At 41.0% G+C, this 23,221-nt stretch overlaps 1 protein-coding gene across 2 annotated transcripts in view; it reads left to right on the top strand.

Moving 5' to 3' along the window:
- Positions 1-23,221, top strand: part of LOC149227593 (putative LRR receptor-like serine/threonine-protein kinase At1g56140) — a 353,957-nt gene that overhangs the window by 216,188 nt on the left and 114,548 nt on the right. For both annotated transcript variants that reach the window (XM_089377820.1, XM_089377819.1), the window contains exons 9-10: positions 11,750-11,821; positions 11,980-12,045. In XM_089377820.1, the coding sequence (XP_089233946.1) occupies positions 11,750-11,821; positions 11,980-12,045 (138 nt within the window). The remainder of the gene's footprint in view (positions 1-11,749; positions 11,822-11,979; positions 12,046-23,221) is intronic.

Genomic DNA, 23,221 nt, shown 5'->3' with positions numbered 1-23,221 from the left:
GTGCAAGGTCACTGAGATCGGGTCTGGTTGACGGAGAGTTGTCTTGTCGACAGATTTTCAAGAAAATTGACTAAGTGTGAAAGAAAGTGTACTTGTGCAGACATGACAATGTGATCACACACTTAGCATGACTCAACGACAAGACACCTCAAACCAACAAGACAACATGTGCTCAGTGAGACTAACTCGAAGGTTGAGAGAGACAGTTGAAATATGTCTTTGAATGACTATGACGACACTTGCGCGATAGTGTTTACAACTTTGTGTGTGAGTGCAACTAATGTCGATAGAGCAAAAACAATTCATACACACAAAGACAAACCTTCAAAGTTTCCAGAACAAACTCACAAGCATGACATAGCGATCAACATGCAAAAAGACGACCGGTGGTCGATTAAGCGAAGAGGGTACGAAAACTCAAGAAGAGCTCATAAGATGAGCACGAGTGTTTGCGACCATCAAGGTAAAAACCAAGGAAGGCTCCGAAATTTGGATGCAGACCAAAATTTTGGAGAGTGTTGTAGCCGCTACAACACCGCTGTGGGGTCTACACCTCAAGGATCCAAGTTGGTTAGACTGGCCCTCAATTTTGTCTCATAGGAGTGGCAAGTCTTTGTCCAGAGTATCCTGGTTAGGGCGACTTTGCCAAATTGGGATGAGATGTGGGCAAATCGTAAGCAAGAGGAGCTGAGGAGAGATCTAGTCAAGTGTAAGCTTGATGGAAGCAGCAGTAGTGGGTCGAAGCCCAAGGAGGAGGAAGAGAATGCAACCCTTGCATCCAAGGGGCAATAGGAGTAGCGGAGGTGGAAGAAGGACGTCTCAAAGATCAAATGCTTTAAGTGTGGTGAAATGGGTCACTGCACAACACAGTGTCCTCTCAGGAAGAAGGACAAAAATGAGAAGCATGATTTGAAGGTTGCACTCGCGAAGATCAAGGAGGAGTTCACCATGACACTCGAGATACCTCCAGGAGGGAGGTGGGCTGATTTGGAGCTATAGTTCGAAAGCGCTGCAGATGGGTAGGATCCTTGAGGAGTCCACCTCTCGAATCAATTCCTTGCTACGGGAGCCTAGATCGAAAGTAGCAGGATGGACTAAGTGTCAGATGGTGCAGAGGAGTGTTGTAGCGACAAATGCAGTGGCTCGAATGCCAAGTCTGAGTAGTGTAGTCCAGAGTTGCAGCAGTGTAGGGAGGTATAGTGCAGTAGCAACGTTGACTTTATAAGGATAGCGTGGGACTAGCAACAATCAGATCTTTAGCAACGAGATGCACCTATGCTAAACACTTGTTCAGTAATTTGGCAAGTTTTTCCGTTGATTATGCAGTAGCAACAACAGTTTTCAGTGCAGGGGTAGTTGGCAATGGCAGTGCCAGCAGCGACACAATTGTAGAAATTAAGAGGGAACTGTAGTACAGATGCAGTGTTGATAGTGGCAGTGTTAGTAGCAGTATAGTTGCTGTAGCAACGCAGTAGTTGGTGGAAAGCATGTCAGACATCAGTAGCGCAGAGGACGATATTATGAAGTCAAGGTGATGCCCAGTGGGAGGCATTGCTAGAGCACATTCCTCGCTAAGAGGGAGTGTTGATTTCAGGTAGCATCAGATGTGCTCTAACTCTCAAATTTTGCAGGGAGACTTGGGCACATGTATTCCAAAGAACCTAAAAAGCATTTTGGGAAATTCCACCTGAAGACAATTTTATTAAAATAATTAATTATTTTTAATGGGACCCTAAGTCTAAACTTAGGAAATTAAATAATTAATGGGTATTAATCTAACCATGGGTGTAACTTCTAGAAGAAAACGAGGATCAAGCAAAAATGATCTTGGCCATTGATTAGCTTCTAATCTGGGCCGTTGAATGTCAACGAGGAGATGATTTAAGGAGGCTTAAGGGTCATTTGGAAGACACACTGAGAGTTGATCAGTGAGATCGAATTGTTGAAGCTAGAGGCAGCATAGTGATTTGTAGTGATCACGCAGAGAGGGGCAGAGAGAGTTTTTGCTGGAGGATCTTCTCCGGAGCCAAGAATACTCAGCAGAGAGGCAGAGAGACACACAAAGGAGGCAACGCAGAGGCCAGAGAGGGTGACATGGAGCCAGGAATGGCTCATGCAGGCCCCACGCAGAGCCTTCACGCAAAAATCTGAATTTTTTGAGGAGGCTAATGTTTATGAGCTGGGAGGGCTGGAATCAGCTCCAGAAGGCAAATCGATTCCCAACAGAGATGACACAGTGCCTTAGAGGCTAACACAAGCCCACGCAAGGGCAGTGCAGAAGTAGTCGAGGAACTCGTTGGTTTAGCTACTGGATCAACCGGGACTTGCAGTGTAGAGTGAGGTTATCTCACTAATTTCTTCTACCAAGTGATATTCTCTGTACTTGATTGCCATCCAGAGGTTGTATTCAGAAATAACTCCGCTTAATAATAAAAACCCTCAGATCTGCTGCACTGGTTTTTCAGCATTGGGTTTTTCCATGGACATTTGTCCAAAAACCATTATCATTTGTGTTGTATCTTTCTGTATTGTTCAGTTTCTTGTTTCGGCATATTATTTGAATGGTGTAGGATGCAATGTATGTATTTCGATGTTTGCCGTAGGAAACTGCAATTAACTTGTTCATGTAAATCTAACAAGTAGGGAAATATCATCAGTTGCTGCAGTAGGGATTCTCGGGTTTAAGGAATTTTCATAGAGATGAGTTGGCAGCTGTGGGGTCAACACCTCAACCTACTGAGATGGTGAGGTTGGCCCTGAACTCAGTTTCAGAAGAGTGGCAAGTATTTGTCTAGAGCATCCTGGGTAGGGAGAAATTTCCAGACTAGGAGGGAATGTGGGCCGCTCTTTGACAGGAAGAGATGAGGAGAGACTTAGTCAAGTGAAAGCTTGATAGTAGCGGCAAAAGCAGTGGGTCAAAGCCCAAGGAGGAGGATGAGAATGTAGCCCTCGCATCTAAGGGGTAGCAAGAGAAACAAAAGAAAAAGAAAGATATTTTGAAGATCAAGTGCTTCCGATGTGGCGAACTTTGTCATTACGCTACACAGTGTCCTCTCCAGAAGAAGGACAAGGATGAGAAGCATGATCTGAAGGCTGCATCCGCACAGATCGAGGAGGAGGAGTTTGCCATGATCATCCAGAGGTGGGGTGATATAGAACTATAGTTCGAAAGAACTGCAGTTGGGTAGGATCCTTGAGGAGTCCACCTCTCGGATCAATACCTTGCTACGGGAGCCAAAATCAAAAGTAGCAAGATGGACCAAGTCAAATGATGCAGAGGAGTGTCAGAGTGACAGTTGTAGTGGCTAGGAGCGCCAGAGATTGAGCAAAGCAGAGCTAGAGTTGGCACAGAGCAGAGTTAGCAACAACGTAGAGGCTTCAAAGGGTCAGCGTAGAGACTAGCAACAGTCAGAACTCCAGCAACATATGCATCACGCTGAACACCAGTTCAGTAATTTTGGATGTTTTTCTATTGTTGGTGCAATAGCAACAGTAGTTGGAGAAGGTTGCAGTGTTAGCAGTGTTGAAATGTGGCAACAAGAATATTCCAATTTTAATTTGTCCTTGAATTAAAATTCGAATTTAGTCTCACCAGCTGGTTGGAAAATAAATAATTAATTAATTCATCTTGAGTTAATTAGTTGGAAAAATTCAAGCTAGAAGTCTTTGTGAAGTCATGCAACAGTGATTCCTTTAATTGAGGAGATTATCCCTTAATTAAGGAGATAAGGATGAGTTGTATTTGAGTTGTAATTAGTTAGCTCAGTTAACTGAGTTAAGTCTAGTTAAATTAGTTCCAAACTGTTGGAGGAACTAATTGTGAGTTCAGTCAGTTAATGCATGCATGCATGAAACTAGTATACTCTAGATAATTGAATATTCTCTCTTAAATAACTCGTGAGTTCAGTCAGTTAATGCATGCATGCATGAAACTAGTATACTCCAGATAACTGAATATTCTCTCTTAAATAACTCATGCATGTTAGTTTAGACAAAGACCCAGTTGAGATTAAAGGTAGGAACAGTGTATTATCAGTTGTAAGAATTTTCCTATAAGAAAATCTCTTGCATGCAGAAGGAATTCAGTCCTTGAGATTTGTGCAGTTTTACAGCGTGTTAGATCAGTGTCACACAAGGTTACAGCAGGAACACCCAGGGAAAAATGTGCAAGGAAATAGGAGGCTTGGAGGATAGAGGAAAGGCATATGAGCTGTCTATTCTGTCTATGAGCAGCAGTGAGGGATTGTACTGAGAGCTGGATAGTTGTGAGAGCTAAAGCTTTGTGTAATCTTGAGATATTTCCACTTGTATGATAATATAGATAGCGGGGTTTTTAGCTGAGGCTTTCCCCAGAGTATTCTTCTGTGTTTCATGTGTATTGATTCTTCTTCTCTGTTATATGTGTTATGTTTGATCTTGCTCAAATCGATTAAGCTTCCGCAAGTTTGATTGTAGAAGTAGATTAAGTATTTTGCTTTAGTATATTGCATTATCAGGTTGATCTACAGTGAGAATTTCTACATGGTATCAGAGCTAAGGTGATCGAAGCAATAAATAGTATACTGAAGAAGGGAAAATTCGAAGTTTGAAGTTCTTGGTTGGAGAAGTTAAATCGAATTCTTATCATACCTCTAAGCTCACCAATGGCGTTCAATGGCCTGAGACTCGAGTATGCACTGGATGGCAGCTTGAATTATATAGCATGGAAGGATTGCATGGAAGCGGTATTAGAAGACAATGGTTTGAAGGATTTCATTGATCAAGAAATCCCCAAGCCGGCTGCAGCTAATGCCCAAGAATTGGTTGAATGGAAGAAGTGTGTGGTGAAGTCGAGGCGGATTCTTCTGGAGGGAGTTCGAGACCATATTGTCTCGAGTCTCCATGGAAAGGAGACTCTGTTTTCAATGTGGAAGACATTGAAGGATCTCTATCAGAATAGCAGCAACTAGAGGAAACTAGCACTCAAGGACAAGCTTCAGAAAATCAAGTGTGAAAAGGGCGACACTATTTCTACATATTTGAACAAGCTCACCACCTACAAAGATGAGCTTGGTAGTGTAGGAATAACTACAGTCGATGATGATATGGTGAGTCTTGCTCTCCTTGATCTTCCTAAGAGCTGGCATAGCTACCAGGACTCTGTGAATGGAAGAGAGAAACTACCGGATTGGGAACGACTGTGGTTGGATCTGATGCAGGAGGAGATTAGGAAAAGCACCAGAGATGGTTCTTTATCTAAGCATGATGATGAAGAAAATCTAGCCTTAGCAAGTAAGGCAAGGAAAGGGAAAGGGAAGGCTTCCCATTCCAAATTGAGTTCTTCTCATGGTGGGAAGAAGATTGACAAATCTAAAGTGAGATGCTTTAATTTTCATGAGGTGGGCCATTATACAACTAATTGTCCATTGAAGAAATCCAAGAAAGGATCCTTGAAAGGATCAGAAGGTGAGGCACTATCCTCTCAGTTCGAATTGGATTTTACCCTCATCGCATGTATGGTTTCATCGATGGTGGGTTGTGTTTGGTACCTTGACAATGGAGCCTCATTCCACATGACCAACGATAAGAGATTGTTCAGTGCCTTGGAGGAGAAAGACCTCAAGATGCGCATAGAGATGGGTGACGATGGGAAGTACAGTGTTTCAGGAGTGGGCACGGTTACTTTTCAGAGGGAGCATGGAGCTCCTCTCACCTTAACAGATGTGAAGTATGTGCCTGGACTAATGAAGAACTTGGTATTGGTCGCGATGTTGGAAGACAAAGGCTATGATGTTGTCTTCAGTAAAGGAAAGGCGTTCCTGAGACACATAGCCACGGGTCAGACCAAGAGGATTGGGATTCGAGTGAAGAATCTCTACAAACTAGAGGTAGATGATTGTGCTGCATTGAGTTCAAAATCAAAATTGGTGCAAAGCCAAGACATTGGCGAGTTATGGCATAGACGGTTGGGCCACTTGCATCATGGGGCCTTGAAGATAATGCAACAGATCTCTACCGGACTTCCCAAAGGTAAACTTGAGCAAGTGGACACATGCAAAGGTTGTACCTTGGGAAAGTACGCCAAGTCTTCCTTTCATGATCGAGACAGTCGAGTTGAGGCGATCTTAGAGCGAGTTCATACTGATGTGTGTGGACCATTCTTGATAGCATCCACCACGAAGCAAAGGTATTATGTGATTTTCATTGATGATTTTTCTCATAAATGCTAGATTTATTTCATGCAGAAGAAGGATCAAACCTTCTCAAAGTTTTGTGAGTTCAAAGCTTTGGTTGAGAAATAATCAGGGAAGAAGATCAAGGCCTTGAGAAGTGACAATGGTGGAGAGTATGTCTCTCAAGAGTTTAAGGACTTCTGTGCAACAGAAGGAATTAAATGGGAATTGACGGCACCTCATAACCCATAGTAGAATGGGGTGGCTGAGAGGAAGAACAGAACGATTGTGGGGGCAGCTCGGGTGATGCTGCATGACTAAGGCCTACCACTTCATTTGTGGGCTGAGGCATGCAACACAGCGGTCTATTTGCAGAATAGAAGCCTGGATCGCATACTTGGGATGAAGACACCAGAAGAAGCTTTCTCCAGGAAGAGACCAGATGTGAGTCACTTCAGGATCTTTGGCTCATCGGTATTTTGCCATGTGACCAAGGATACCCGGAAGAAACTTGAGCCGATAGCTGAGTTGGGGATAATTGTGGGGTACACTGATACACCTCATAACTATCGGGTGTACTTGCCTACCAGTCGAAGGACAGTGGTACGCAGAGATCTAAAGTTTAATGAGCAGAAAGCCATGTGAGTTTCCCCTGAGAGGGAGCTCCAACTACAGGCTGTGGAGGAACTTTTGGTTCCTAAGGAGGAGGAGCCTCAGACTGATGCAGAGCAGCCGCATGCAGAGGTTCTAGGAATGGAGGCATCCACTTAAGCAGAGTCTTCCAGAGATGGGCGAAAGCGCTCAAGAGACGCTGACAGATTGTTGTCGGATGCGAGAGAGAATGTAGGAGAACCATCTTCTCAGCGCAGACAGAGGAGGTCACCTAATAGGTACACTGGATACATGGCCCTTGTTGGGGACTGTATTAAGAATGAGCCATCTTCCTTTGAGGAAGCAGTGCAGTAGCCGATTTGGGTTGATGCTATGGTGGAGGAGTATGACTCCATAGTTCGGAACAGTATTTGGGATGTGGTTCTAAGACTGGAGAACAAGTCAGTTGTGAGTTCCCTTTGGCTTTACAAGGTAAAGCAAGCTGCTGATGGTAGTGTAGAGAAACATAAGGCAAGGTTTGTTGCCCGTGGTTTCTCACAGGTCGAGGGGATTGACTATGATGAGACTTTTGCTCCTGTCGCAAGGTACTCATCTATCAGATCGATGTTGGCACTATCAGCATAGATGGGTTGGAAGATCCATCAGATGGATGTGAAGACTGCATTCCTCAATGGCAAGATTGAGGAGGAGGTGTACATAGAGCAGCCGGAAGGTTTTGAGACCTGCGATCATGAATTGCATGTGTGTCGACTCAAGAGAGCTTTGTATGGGCTGAAGCAAGCACCTCATGCTTGGTACACCAGGATCGACAACTACTTCACCGGGTTGGGCTTCACAAAGAGTGAAGCGGATGTGAACCTATACCACATCATAGTGGAAGGTAAGCAGTTGATCATTGTTCTTTATATTGATGATCTCATATTGACAGGTGATAATCAATTGATCATGTTTTGCAAGGAGGACCTTGCAAGAGAATTTGAGATGAAAGACATGGGTCTCATGCACTACTTCCTTGGCATGGAAGTGTGGCAGAAGGATGGGGAGTTGTTTGTGTCTCAGGGCAAGTATGCCAATGAGATACTCAGGAGATTCCACATGGAGAAGTGCAAGCCCATGCAGACTCCTCTAGCAGGTAACTGGAGGAAGGAGGAAGCTACTTCAGGAGAAGTAGTAGAAGCTATTGTGTACAGGCAGCTTGTGGGTTCACTAATGTACTTAGTGAACACCGGACCAGATTTGTGCTATGCTGTGAACCAACTAAGTCAAGCTATGGTTTGGCCTACCAAACTGTTTTGGAAGGCGGCGAAGCATGTTTTGAGATACCTCAAAGGCACATCCCAGTATGGATTATGGTACAGACAGACAGAGGGAGTGAAGCTACAGGGCTTCACTGATGTAGATTGGGCAGGGAGTCCATCAGATCGGAAGAGCACATCAGGAGGAATTTTCAACCGTGGGTTAGCAGCAGTTTCTTGGTTCAGCAGGAAACAGAGGTCAGTTGCACTCAGCTCAGTAGAGGCTGAATACATGGATGCAAGTCAGGCAGCATGTGAGGCCATCTGGATGCGGAAAATTCTAGTTGGTTTGTTTGATTAGAGGATGGATCCAACTGTGATCTATTGTGATAATCAGAGTTGTATCAAACTCTCTGAGAATCCAGTGTTTCATGACAGGTCCAAGCATATCAACATTCGGTATCATCACCTCAGGGACTGTGTGGTGAGGAGGATCATGTTGTTGCAGTATATTTCGACCGAGGAGCAAGATGCTGACATTTTGACTAAGGCATTGTCAAAGTGAAAATTCGAGTTCCATAGAGATAGGATCATGGTGGCAGATAATCCCTTTCTTGTTGAGAGGGAGTGTTGAAATGTGGCAACAAGAATATTCCAATTTTAATTTGTCCTTGAATTAAAATTTGAATTTAGTCTCACCAGCTGCTTGGAAAATAAATAATTCATTCATTCATCTTGAGTTAATTAGTTGGAAAAATTCAAGCTAAAAGTCTTTGTGAAGTCATGCAACAGTTATTCTTTTGATTGAGGAGATTATCCCTTAATTAAGGAGATAAGGATGAGTTGTATTTGAGTTGTAATTAGTTAGCTCAGTTAACTGAGTTAAGTCCAGTTAAATTAGTTCCAAACTGTTGGAGGAACTAATTGTGAGTTTACTCAGTTAATGCATGCATGCATGAAACTAGTATACTCCAGATAACTGAATATTCTCTCTTAAATAACTCATGCATGTCGGTTCAGACAAAGACCAAGTTGAGATTAAAGGTCGGGACAGTGTACTATCAGTTGCAAGAATTCTCCTATAAGAAAATCTCTTGCACGCAGAAGGAATTCATTACTTGAGATTTGCATAGTTTTATAGTGTGTTGGAGCAGTGTGTGAGATCGATGTCACACAAGGTTACAGTAGGAACACCCAGGGAAAACTACGCAAGGAAATAGGAGGCTTGGAGTACAGAGGAAAGGCATATGAGCTCTTTATTCTATCTATGAGCAGCAGTGAGGGATTGTACTGAGAGCTAGATAGTTATGAGAGCTAAAGCTTTGTGTAATCCTAAGATATTTTCACTTGTATGATAATACAAATAGTGGGGTTTTTAGCTGAGGCTTTCCCTAGAGTATTCTTTTGTGTTTCATGTGTATTGATTTTTCTTCTCTGTTATATGTGTTCTGTTTGATCTTGCTCAAATCGATTAAGCTTCTGCAAGTTTGATTGCAGAACTAGATTAAGTATTTTGCTTTAGTATATTGCATTATCAGGTTGATCTACAGTGAGAATTTCTACAGGGAATGGCAGTGTCAACAATGGTACAAATGCAGCATTTGCGCAGTAGTTGGTGGGAAACGATGTCAGACATCAGTAGCACAGAGGGAGATGTTTTAGACTCAGAGTGATGCTTCAACGGGTTGTATTACTAGAGCACATTCCTCGCTAAGAGAGAGTGTTGATTTCTGGTAGCATCGGATGTGCTCTAAGCCTCAAAATTCGTAGGGAGGCTTGGACACATGTATTCCACAATATCTAGAAATCGTTTTGGGAAATTTCACCCGGAGACGGTCTTATTAAAATAATTAATTGTTTTTAATGGGTGCCTAAGTCTAAACTTAGGAAATTAAAATAATTAAAGGGTTTTAATCTAATTGTGGGTGAAACTTCTAGAAGAAGACGAGGATCAAGCAAAAATGATCTGAGCCGTTGATTCTCAATTTGAGGATTATAAGAGGAGGCTTGAGGGGCATTTGGAAAACACATTGAGAGGAGATCAAAAGATCGAATTTCTAAAGCACAGTAGTTGCTGGAAGAGGAATTCAAAGTGATCTTTTGCAGTGAGGGGCAGGGATAGTTCTAGTTGGAGATTTCTCCTGATCCAAGAATACCCAGCAGAGAAGGCAGAGAGAGATCCAGCAGAGGCAACGCAGAGCTAGAGAGGCTGACGAAGGGCCACACAGAGGCAGCGTAGAAGCCTTGAGGAGGTCCGTATTTTGCTAGAGGAATCGATTTCTGAAGCCAGAAGCCAATGTGTGAGACCGGGAGGTGGAAATCGAAGTTCCTGGGAGGCAAATCGATCAGCAGAGAGAGTAATGCTGTGACGTTGGGTTGACACAGTGATAACACAAAGGTAGCAAGGGGCAAGCCATTCTATGGCTGGATCAACAGGATCGCCTATGATAGTGTGAGGTACTTCTCACTATTGTTTTGTGAGTGATATTCTCTATATTGGATAGCCTACAAGGCATCCAGAGATTGTATTCAGAAAATCTACTGCATAATAATAAAACCCTCAGCTGCTGCATCGGTTTTCCCACATTGGGTTTTTCTGGGGACATTTGTCCAAAAATCACTGTGTAGATGTGTGTGATGTTTATTTCTCTCTAGTGCTATATTTAGTTTCCGCAGTTTTATTTTGGTGTAGGCTGCAGTGTATGTATTTCAGTATTTGTCGTAGAAAACTGCAAGTAACTTGTTCAATTAATTTAACAAGTAGGTGAAATATAATCAGTTTGTTGCAGTAGGAATCAGGTAACCGATTTCTCATAGCCAATGCCTTGGGTAAAGTCTGATCTGTCCCATAACTGTCTTCTAAAGCCTAGCGCTCCAAAAGGTGATATATGCCTCTAGATATGTTGCTCAAGTGATACTAACTATTAACAATAACCTGGCACTAACTCATTAAAGATATTCAAGTGGATTTATAGCATTTGTCACACAAATCATAGAAACATAAATATATCAATTTTAGAAGTTTTTTTCCAACATCTTATAGCTCGTCTTTCAATGATCTTTCTGGTAATGTTCAATGGATCATGTTCAATTGGTTACTAGTGATCCAGATATTATAAAATTATCTAAACTAAAATATAATTAAAATGTCTAAGCCTAATCTGAAAATAAACTTATTTTGAGTCAACCTTCCAAAATTTATCCTTAAACATGCATTACTTGGACTGTAATTTTCTTGACTGAACCAAGCTTGAACATGCTTCTAACTGGAGATGGAGTACTGATATTGTATCTGCTTGAGCAGCATTCTTCTGATTTTCCAATATGATGCAAGTCGTGTTTTGCAAGAGGAAGCTATCACAGGAATGTACTACTCATTGTTTTCTAAATACCACTTTTATTCCTTTTCTGTTTGCACAGTCAGTGTTTTGATTTCTTTCACTGAATATGGATAGCATTACATGAACTGAGTGTGTGGTGCTCCCAGAGCAAGGAGTGGTAGCCTTCTTATCTAGAGTATATGTCGTCAGAAGTTTGAATTTTGATAAATATTATAATCTAGTTTATATTATAGTGTGGTGCTCCCGAAGCAAGGAGTGGTAGCCTTCTTATCTAGAGTATATGTGGTCAGAAGTTTGAATTTTGATAAATATTATAATCTAGTTTATATTATAGAGTCCTTAATTTCACTGCTTTTATCAACAGTCTTATTCTTGCATGCCTACTTACTTGAACATATTACTGTGTTAGGGACTTGAGCTTTAATAATATTACAGGAACAATTCCAGACGCACTACAGGATTTGAGCTCTCTGAAATTCTTGTAAGTGGATTTCTGAACAAACCTATATTTATTCCATCAAATACATGCTCACAGTTATGTGAAGTGCAATGTTTTTCTCTGCAAACTCTATCAACCTATTATAAGGCAGGTCACAGGTGAAATCATCTGAAACATAACTTACATTTCAATGATTTCAGATTCCTTGGAAACAATAGCTTATCAGGGAAACTTCCTTCCCAAAAAGGTGCATCCCTTGATTACATGTAAATACTCTCTCTCTCTCTCTCTCACACACACACACACAGAGTAACAAATAAACAAACATGTATGCACACATTTTTTTTGTTTTTTTCCTAGATTGTTTGGTAAGATGTGAATGCCCATCTACATAAAAGATGCACAGGTCAAACTGTATTTCAGATGGATGCATATGTATTTTGGACAATGTTCCATCAAGTCTTTGGGATGCGGGAGTTGGGAAACACATCCAAGAGATATGTATAATCACCCCTCAAGTTTTAGGGAATTCCATAGGAAACATTAGAGTCTTCATAGTAAGGGACCCCACCTGAAGTACTAGAAATTTTTTTTAGAATATTTGAAGCTTGAAATAAAAATGATAAACCTTTGAAATTTTATAATCTTGTACATAACAAGTTAACTTAATAATTAATAAATCATAAATCATCAATAGACTAACACCATTGTATTTCCCATTTTATTTAGAAAATTGAAAATATAGAAGATAGGGTTGCCTTTCGATGTTTAGAGGCAGAAATTATATTTTTGCAAATTTATTTTGTTAAAATCATGATGGAGTTCAACAATCAACACCACCAATATCGGAGTACATAAAAGTCTTGGTGCTCTTGATTAAACACCAATTCCTTGCCCTCATACATGATGAAATCCAATGGAAACATTGCAATTTGGCCAATCTTCAAATCCTGAAAATTGTTAAGTTTGCTGCATTCTGAATGGAATATGAAATTCTACTTTCTCCATATGAATTCCGATGAGGTTGGAACCACTATCAAATATCCCTGAAATATTAATGGTAAAGTTAAAAATTTAAATAAAATGATAAAGAAGGAAAGACAGAAGAAAGCCAACTTTAGGAATTTAATATTAGCAATGATTACCAGGGAGGGGGGCCTGAAAACAATTGAATTTCGTAAAAAGGGAGCATGGGAGAGTCCCAGTTTTTGAAAGACATTTCTGGTGTGTTTCCTTTCACCCCCCTTGTTATCTCGTCAACTCACATCTAAGTGAAGAAAGTCCCGATCCACGGATGCAACCTTGAGGTAAGCCTACAAGAAGTACCACTATCACCTTATTACAATTCCTCTCTCATTTTTGAAATGATAGATGTTGAATGATAAAATAAACGAAGTCTAGAAATGATATGTCAAAATGAATGTCTTAGAAGTGAATCTGATTTATGATTTTAAATGAAATATGATATTCACATTTTCACATAGAAATATCAATATGATAACTAAATCCAAATAAAGATATGACTTGTCAAGTAAAGAAGATTTAATATGTAAATGATGCGTTGATGTGATGCTTCATAAGTAAATTCTGGAAATAGGAGAATTATTGCATACACCAATTAGATCGAACAAAAGGCAAACAGTCACATTGCACTTTGGATCTATAACTCAAATACGTTTTTTTGTGATATACTTTAAGGTAGTTTCCAGATTTGAACAAGTGGTCAGTCACTTCAGAATATTTGGTAGTACAACATACAACCATGTGCCAGATGAGAAACGCACTAACTTGGATTAGACTGCAGAGAAGGGGGGTATTTCGTTGGGTATAGCGAAACCTCAAAGGCATATAGGATCTACATTCCTAGCAACAGGAGGATTATCGTGAGATGAGACGTGAAGTTCATGGAGGAGAAAGCCTTCATGAGATCTCGGGAGATGTCAGCATTTGATCAGTGAGCCAGCAGAAGCTCCATTAGTCCAGCAGCAGGGACAACCATAGGGACAATTGCATGGTCAACAAAGCACTAGTACAATTACCAGTACGAGCATCAACTTAGGTTAAGGGGATCCAATGAGTTCACAACAAATGGAGCAACAGAGGCAAGATGAGGAGCTAGTCGAACCACCCACCACTAGTGGTCAAACCACCAGAGAAGTTCGTCAGACACTGAAGGATGCACAAGAGTTTATGTGGGGGCCTAGGATGGGCAAGAGAGAACATAGACAACCAAACAGGTACCAAGCATTGGTGGCACAGGTTTTTGAACGTTCCGGTTATCAAGAGGCTACACAACATCAAGTGTGGAGGATGCCATGGTGAAGGAGTATAGCTCCATCATGACAAACGATGTGTGGGAGGTAGTGCCTAGGCCTGTACATAGGTTAGTTGTGAGCTCTATGTGGATCTATAAGATCAAGTACACTGTAGACGACAATGTAGTGAAGTACAAGGGTAGGCTCGTGGCAAAGGGGTATGCATAGAAGGAAGGTATAGGCTATGAGGAGACCTTCACCCCAGTTTCCATGTATACTTCCATCTGGTCAGTGATATCTCTAGCAGCGCAGATGGGATGGTTGATTCACCAGATGGATGTCAAGACAACATTCTTAAACAAGGTGATAAAGGTACATCGAATAGCCAGGGGGCTTCAAGACACATGAGAGCAGCACACACATGTGCAGGCTGAAGAGAGCACTATACAGGCTCAGATAGGCTCTCAGGGCATGGTATGGTTAGATTGACAGGTACCTATAAAAGATGGGATTTGTAAGGAGTGATGCAGATTCCAACCTTTATTATCTGATGGTGGTGGATAAGCCACTCAACCTAGTGTTGTATGTGGATGACCTATTCTTGATAGGGTCATCAAGGCTCATAGAGGAATGCAAGTGGCAACTGGTAGCAAAATTTGAGATGAAGTATTTGGAACTAATGCTTTATTTCCTAGGCTTGGAGGTATGGTAGAGGGACAGGGAGACCTTCTTTGGACAAGGGAGATATACTACGGAGATCCTGAAGAGGATCAAGATGCAAGATTGTAGACCTATGTCCATGCCTATGATTACTAACTGGAGGAAGATAGATGCATCGAAGGTCGAGGATGTGGACACGACCTTGTATAGGCAGTTCATCAGTTCACTCATGTATCTGGTCAACACAAGGCCAAATGTCTATTTCACGTTCAACATGCTTAGTCAGTTAATGGTGGAACCTATGAGAGTGAAATGGATAGTGGTGAGACATATATTGAGGTACTTGCGCGACAAAGTCACGTATGGGTTGAGGTATACTTGAGGTGATGGTGTCAGGTTATGTGGTTATACAGATGCATACTAGGCAGGCAATTCAGTGGATAAGAAAAGCACTTCTGGGTGTTGTTTCAGAGTTGGATCAGGGGTTGTATCTTAGTGCAACAAGTAGCAGAAGTCTGTGGTGCTAAGCTCTATAGGGGAAGAATACATGGCAGCTAGCATGGCTACATGCGAAGCTATCTTTCTTCTGAAGCTGCTAGTGAGTTTGTTTGGTTATAGGATGGAGGCAACCAATATCTACTGTGATAACCAAAGTTGCATCAGGCTCTCTGAGAATCCAGTTTTTCATGATAAGTCGAAGCATATCAACATATGGTACCACTTCATCAGAGATGTTGTGCAGCGTGGATTAGTTCGGCTAGAACGCGTTCCCAACTTCCCACAGACCAATAGGTGGTTGATATAATCATGAAGGGGTTGGGGAGGGAAAAGTTTGTCTACTTCAGGGAGCATATCGGTATAGTGGAGAACACCTTCCTTGCTAAGAGGGAGTGTTACTTTTTTATTTTGGGGTAGCAACAAACAGGTGTTCTAGTCTTTATGATGTTTAAGAGGCTAAGGAACACAAGATCTCCAAAACCCAAAAAAGGTTTCATGAGAAAAGACTTGGATGTTCAAATTGGCAAATAGGGCCAAATTCCACTTTGGACAACTCATTTGATGGAGATGATGAGTGCATTAAATTCCTCTTCTCGAGAGGAACAAATTGACCTAAAGATCATCAAATTTGGACACGGGAAAGTATATTTTTGAATTTTGAGCCCACATGTGCATATTTGATTAGGTCGGCCCTAAAGCAAATTGGACACCGTTGGAAGGCTATAAACACAAGTGACTTGTACCTCATTTGGACATCATCATGGATCATTCTTCTATTCTCTTTCTTGTTTTTAGCTCGCATAGGTGTGAGCTAAGAAACCGGATTCATCCCCCAGGGCTTACGTGTCGCAAATTCGACGAATCTGACACGATTCGTGTCGATTCGTGTTCAGAAATTGTGACACATCATGTCTGATTGGGACACGATTGAATCTGGATCATGTCTCGATTAGGCACGACGTGTCATGATTTTCGGACACGAATCGGGAAAAACAATGACCCATGCACCTTTTAAAGAGCCTTTCCTCACTTCTTTTTTCACATTCACTTGTTTACTTTGTTGTGGGTGTTTGGGAGCAAGGAGCAAAAGGTGTGAGAACATTTTAAAGGAGATTCAAGCAACAGGTAAGTGCATTTTCTCTCTAATATTTTTGCATTTTTATTACAGCAATTTGCATATGCATTTCTTTTACAAATTTGTGCATTTTTTGCTCTTTTTTTTATAGCATTCATGGGTCAATCAAGGGCAGCAGGGAAGGGGCAAAGGAAGGGGAAGAATGTCCCCATTGGAGATGCCCCTCCTCTCCCAATTTCATCAGAGTCTGCTGCAAGTAATGTTGAGGGAAGACTTCCTCCTCAATGTAATATTGACAAATATCTCGTGGAAATATGTCAAAAGAGAGCAAGGGCCACCCAGCAAGGTGAAGGGAGGAGGCAATGTGAGTTGGAAATGTAGCTATTTCCACAATACTTTCACAAGCACATATTTCCATGTGAAAGGTCATTTGTTGGCTTTACCAGGTTGTGGAATTGGAGCTTGTACAAAGGTGCCTTTATCAAAGAAGAAAGAAATGGAAAGAGAGTCCAATGTTGGTATGGAAAATGTGGCTGCAAAATAAAAAAACCAAGAATGATGACCCCCTTCCATTCTTGAGGAAAGGCAGCAACAAATTCCCATTTGAGAGTTCTAGTGGGGGACAAGTAGCAAAAATAAAGGCAATTTCACTTGGTCCAATGGACAAGATTTTTCAGAAGGAGAAACGGGAAGAGCTTGATCTCACCATTTCCTTTTTTTCTATCAAAACTTCATATCCTTTAATGTCGCACACTCACCTCTATTTATTGAGATGTGCCGAGCTCTAACTCAAGGGGCTCCATCAGGGTATGTGCCTCCTGGGTCAGAGAAGATTAGAACGGCATTGTTGACGAAGGCAAAAAAAGAGGTGGAAAAAATGCTTGAGCCTATTAAAGCATCATGGCTAACATCTAGGGTTAGCATTCTTTCTGATAGATGGACAAATCCAGCACGACACCCATTGATCAACTTCGTGGTGTCTTCCTTGAATGGTCCCGTTTTCTTGAAAGCAGTGGATGCACTTGGACAATACAAGGATGCACAATATATGGGTGAGTTGTTTATTAAAGTTATTGAAGATGTAGTTGTTGATTCTTGTATGCAAATCATTATAGATAATGCACTTGTTTGCAAGGTTGCTGGCATGATTGTGGAAGCTAAATATCCACAAGTGTTTTGGACACCTTGCATTTTCCATTCATTGAACTCAGCACTGTAATCTATTGCTTCTGATGTGCTTTGGATTGGTAACATTATTGAGGATGCACGACATATCCATAACTTTGTACAAAATCATACAAATGCCCTCACTATCTACAAGGAGTACAACAATCTATCATTATTGAAGATTGTGGATACACGGTTTGCCTCTTCATTCATCAGGTTGAAGAGGTTGAGGGAGGTCAAGACCACTCTTGGGGCCATGGTTATTTCATAATTTTTCTCTTTTTGGAGAAAGATAGATCGAGTAGCCTCTAAAAGAGTGGAGGACATAGTGTTAAATGATGCTTGGTGGGAGAGGGTAGATCTAGTTATTCAGATCATGGACCCTATCATTTCCGTGCTTCGATTTGTAGATACAGACCAACCCATCCTAGGAGAGGTTTATGAGGGATGGGATTCCATGATTGAGTCTATGAGGAGAATTATTTTACAGAGTGAGTGCCTCGAGTATGAGACATCATCAGAGGTCTTCGTGACCACTATACATGATATTCTTGTGAGTAGACCGGACAAGAATTGCACACCTTTACATTGTTTGGCTCACTCATTGAACCCAAAATAATACATCCATGAATGGCTGAATGGTGGAACTTCCCATAGATTCCCTCCTCACATGGTTGGTGAAATATCACAGGGGAGGAAAGATGCATTCTAGTAGGTTTTTCAGGATCACGCATCCCTTAATGAGGTGGAGGATGCCTTTGCAGAGTTTTCCACTGGCACTGGTTGATTTGCAGGATATGATCTAATTAGAGACAGGGGGACTAAGAAGCCCTATTCTTGGTGGGCAAATCATGGGGCAACAAGCCCTCCTCTATAGCAGTTAGCCATGGCTCCTCTTTCAGGTGACTTCATCCTCTTGTTGCGAGAGGAATTGGAGCACATATGGAAATTTGTATAGTGTCAAGAAGAGCAGGTTTGATCATTCCAAGGCAGAGACAATGGTATATGTGCACACCAACCTTCATCTTATTTACAGGCAAAGGGATGAGTGGTTGAAGGGAAAGACAAAGATGTGGGATGTCTTTCCTGATGATATGGGTCTAGACAACAGTGTTGAGTTGGCATTGGCCAACTTGGATCTCAATGATCCAGTGCTAGAGCCTGACTAATTTGATGATGGTGATATTGTAGAGGGGTCATCCTCCACACCAGCAGATGCAGAGATGACTTTGGATACAGAGGAGGAGGATGTAGAAGAGGAGAGCAGTGGTGACCATGATGACCAGGATAGTGATGTTGATTTTGATGATGACGATGAGGATTGATGACTCATGAGTTGTGAGCTACCTACTACCTTGAGGCTTGTATACTTGTAGTTACTTTGTATTTGCTATTTCTATTTGCCATTGGCATTGCACTACCTATGTAACACATTTTGATTATGATGACTTAATGAGAAAACTATAGTTGTCAGTATCTTTATCTTACTATCTTGTCTTTCTCCTATTGTATCATTGATGAATTGAATATGTATTATAATTTATCATTTATGTCACAATTGTATTTGTATGTACTATGCATAATGTTACTTTGTAAACAGTAAAACTTACATCTAGATGAAGATCTATGTTTGAAATCAATGAATTTGTATCATGAATGAGAATTTGTGTAAGAAATATCTAATTTTTAATATATATATATATATATATATATTTATTTATTTATTTTTATTTATATATATATATATATATATATAAATAAATAATATATATATATATATATATATAAAACATATCTGAACGTGTCATGTTCCGGGGGTCAACTTGTCTGTATCTGACACTAGAATCCGCGTATCCGTCGAATCCCGAATCCACGTGTCAGTTGACTTAGGGTGTGAGGTAGATTCGCGGAGGAATGGTTTCGCACGAAGGTGAAATTGCAGGGTCTGAAGGTTGCATCTCTGTTTTAGGGTTTTGGGCTGGTTACCCACCATTTTGTAGGTGATATCCATAGGAGAAAAATTTTCTCCATGATGGTCCTCAGTCGGTAGACAACATTCCCTTGCAGCCACCAACTAGATCGATATGCCATTTCTCCGACACCTAAGCCAGCCATGTGGTCCCTCACCCTTCTGTCATGATCGTATGTTTGAAAGTGGGCCTCCAAAACCTAAGGGCATGCCTTGTTATTTGCTAATTTGTTGGAAATATTGAGAAGGCGGGGGGGTGAATCAATATTACTTAGCAATTAGCACTTTTAAATCTTTTCATAGCATTAGTTAATCTCCAATTATTATTAATGTTTATGTAGTAATAACAGTAAATAAAAGAACACAGTAGGCACAAGAATTTTAGGTGGAAAACCCCCTCTGGGTCAAAAACCACCAAACGCTTTTCTAATAAATTCTTTAATCTTCAACCCCAACTGAAATGAAAGCAACAACTTCCTAAAATTCTAGAAAAACATTCTTCTCCAGCTCCCACTAGAAGGACGCCCCAACACCCTGGTTTCTTCAGTAATCAACTGAATGGATGCCCCATCACCCTAGCGAGCCACAACTCGCCCTATCACCACCCTACCACCCTGAAGTGTTCACAGGCCCCAACCTGTAGGCGACTTCATACACCTTCCTAGCAACTCCCTGCCACCCTATAATGACAAAAATTAAATACAAAAGTGTGGACTCCCTTACCAGGGACAATGATCCACGATACAATATGATTTACAATGATTTTGACCGAACACCCAATCACACTATGACCTGCAACCCAACCATGACATCATCCCAATAGAGACTCCTATACCTCCCAATAATGCCTTTTCGACTCTAGGCAGATTGACTCTTTTACAATAATGACTCTTTGAATGATGACACTTTTACAAATGACTCTTTTACAACTTTACAATGATGACTCTTGGCCTTGACACTTCTTCACAATATATAGATGGTTGTCATGTCTTCAAAGGATGTCTCGCTGCAATGCTTCCTTTGATTTGATACTTCTTCTCTTGAATTCTTGCTTGAAGTTGTACTTGAATCTTCTTCTACTTGCATGCAAAATTTGTCCGGAAAAACCAATCCCAAAACAAAACAAAATACCCTTCAACTTACCTCTGCCTGCAAAACACATGTAAGTGCATAATAATGAATAAATACAAATTAAAAATTACAATGCGTACCTGAAGTGTGCTTGTCACTTTTGTTGTTGACTTGTTGCAGCAGTAGACAAAGACTCCCACTCTTGATATAGGTCTGGACTCTATGGAAGACTATATCCAAAACTGACCTAAAGATATATACAATAAAAACTGATGACAAACCCTAGACTTGTGATGGACCAAGTTCTAAGTACAACAACAGAGACCATTCTATCAACTATGACAAGACAAGTAACATGAAATTACAACATCATATAGATTTAGAAAACTTGGTGTAGTATCAAGAATATGTAGCATAAAATGTGTATTATCAAGAATAGGACATCCGAAAAACTAATTGTGACATCTAGAGACATAGAGATGTAACTGAGACACTGTATATACTTGTGTTGTCCTGCAAAAACATATGTTAGAGATGATACTCAGTATTCAAATGTAAACACTAATCATACTTACCTTGCTGTAGGAGACTTACCCTTGACTATTGATGTGTGGTCCTTACTGCGATGATCCTTGATTGCATGCTTTTTCTTGCCTTCTAGGAGCTCGATATTGAATTTGGTGTATCTATGTAATTTCAGATCTCCAGGGTCTCAAATTTCGTCCTGTGGTAGCCCTCTGAGTCCTCTTTCCAACCCCACATTTTCTGATCAAGATTGGATTCTTCAAGAAAGAGTTATGTCCACTCTCCCACAATGACTTGATTATAGACTGGTTCAGTAGAGAGAACTTGTATGAAGTGCCTCGTGTCACTGTTGCGACCTTTGGCCCTGAAAAATGCTACTCAACAAACTAAAGCCCGTCCTCTTTCTGTTACTATTTACGAAATTTGAATCCAATGCCCAGAGAGAAAGTTATGATGATTTTCCCAACGTCACTTGTTTGACATGGAATTCTGGAGCCTGCAAAAACCCTAGCTTCCTCAGATCATATCTCTGAAAATATAGCGAACCAAGATCTGAAATTCGGTCATGAGGTTCATTAAGATTTCAGCTCAAATGGGTTTTAATTTTAGATTCTGAAGCTTCACAGAAAAAAAGTTATAGTGAAAATGCCACGATGACTTGCTTGAAGCCACAAAATCTCTACTAGAGGAGGATATGAGGGTCATTATTTATATGAATGTCTTGAGTTGAGAGGGTCCTCAACAAGTGAACGTTGGAGGGATTTTAGGAGAAAAAAAAAACATTATTAATTATTGACTATTAAGTGACCACAACCAATTATGAGTGCCATGCCACAACCCCATAGGGTTTTAGCCCACTAACTGGGGTTACTAACTTCAAACACAAATAACTCTCAAACTGTGAAGAATTGGGAGGCATACCATATATTAGCAGAAACATCTTGACGATTAGAATCCATAGAGAAGATCTTTGACACAAAATAATATGAGTTGTCAAGTTAAAATGCCCTTGCAAGATCGGGGTAGCCCCTAGTGCTGCTTGGGTTGACATCAATGAAAAACACTAATCAACATAATTGAGTATTCTAGTTTATTTATCATGGAAACTTTGGGCATGGATTAATGGGGGGATTCGGCCAAAAGAGTGGTCTAGGTCTGTGCTCTTCTCCCCTAGGTCTCTTTTGGGATGTTAACCTTGCACCCTAGTACCACGAGATCTCTTTTACTGACCTATTGGTTTTAGGGATGGTACTACATTGGAAACCTAATTTTGGTTGCATGGTCTCGCTCCCCGATTCGCATATATTATCCCCTTCTTCTCATTACACCCCCAATCATTTCTCCTCCCACCTGGGTTTACATTCCTCCATTGGGTCCACATAGGGTCAACTAGCCCCTCCCCTTGCCCCACATCTTGGGTCGGACTTGGAATGATGCTCGAAGGTTGATGCAACTAAAAGAAAAATAAAAAGCATAATTGGCCACATTCAACAGGAAATTGTACCACAAAATGCAAAAGATGGCCGAGACAAAAGCATTTAGCACGTGGGCAAAAGCCATGGCATGAGTTCTACCCCATTCCATGGCCATCACCCTGGTTCCAACATGGCCCTTGATGAACCTCCTTTATTATTCAGGAACCCATGACTTTCCCAACCCCTAGTGGGAGATGAACTACCCCAACTTATAAGGGGGTATCCACTGTTATACTTTATGCATCATGATCTCATTACCTAAAGCCCCGAGCAGTTAACCAAAGAAAATCATAAAAAGGCAAGAGGCATATGGCGCAGGGTGGAAAAATCAAGGCCGGGGTAACTCATGCACCACGATTGCTCCCTCCTACACATTATTTACCCAAGTGTGGGATTCCCTTTTATTAGATACCCCTATACAATGACATGTGATCTAGGTTGCCCCCTTTCATAACCTACTCCATTCCATCATTATGCCACATGCCCCCACCATTTCAAGGATGTACCATAGACATACCACCCCCTTTAGAGGTAGAAACCACCTAATAGGATGCCTGATTAACCCTAGTTGGAGTTGGGAGACATTAGCACATGCCAAAGCCCACTATGGAAGGGCATGCCATTATGGAGTGTTCACTTGTTATCTATGGTTTATAAACTCTTTTACTTGATTTCTTTAATGACTTGGTGTGCTGGAAGGCATGGGGATGCATTGGATCTTATGCAAGATTGCAAGTGGTTTCCATC

The sequence above is a fragment of the Pinus tabuliformis genome, chromosome J, assembly GCF_031772625.1.
Source record: "Pinus tabuliformis cultivar Carrire ecotype Pingquan chromosome J, CPIR1, whole genome shotgun sequence".
Classification (NCBI taxonomy): domain Eukaryota; kingdom Viridiplantae; phylum Streptophyta; class Pinopsida; order Pinales; family Pinaceae; genus Pinus; species Pinus tabuliformis.
The sequence above is the reverse complement of the archived record's forward strand: the minus strand, read 5'-3'. Positions and strand labels throughout refer to the sequence as shown.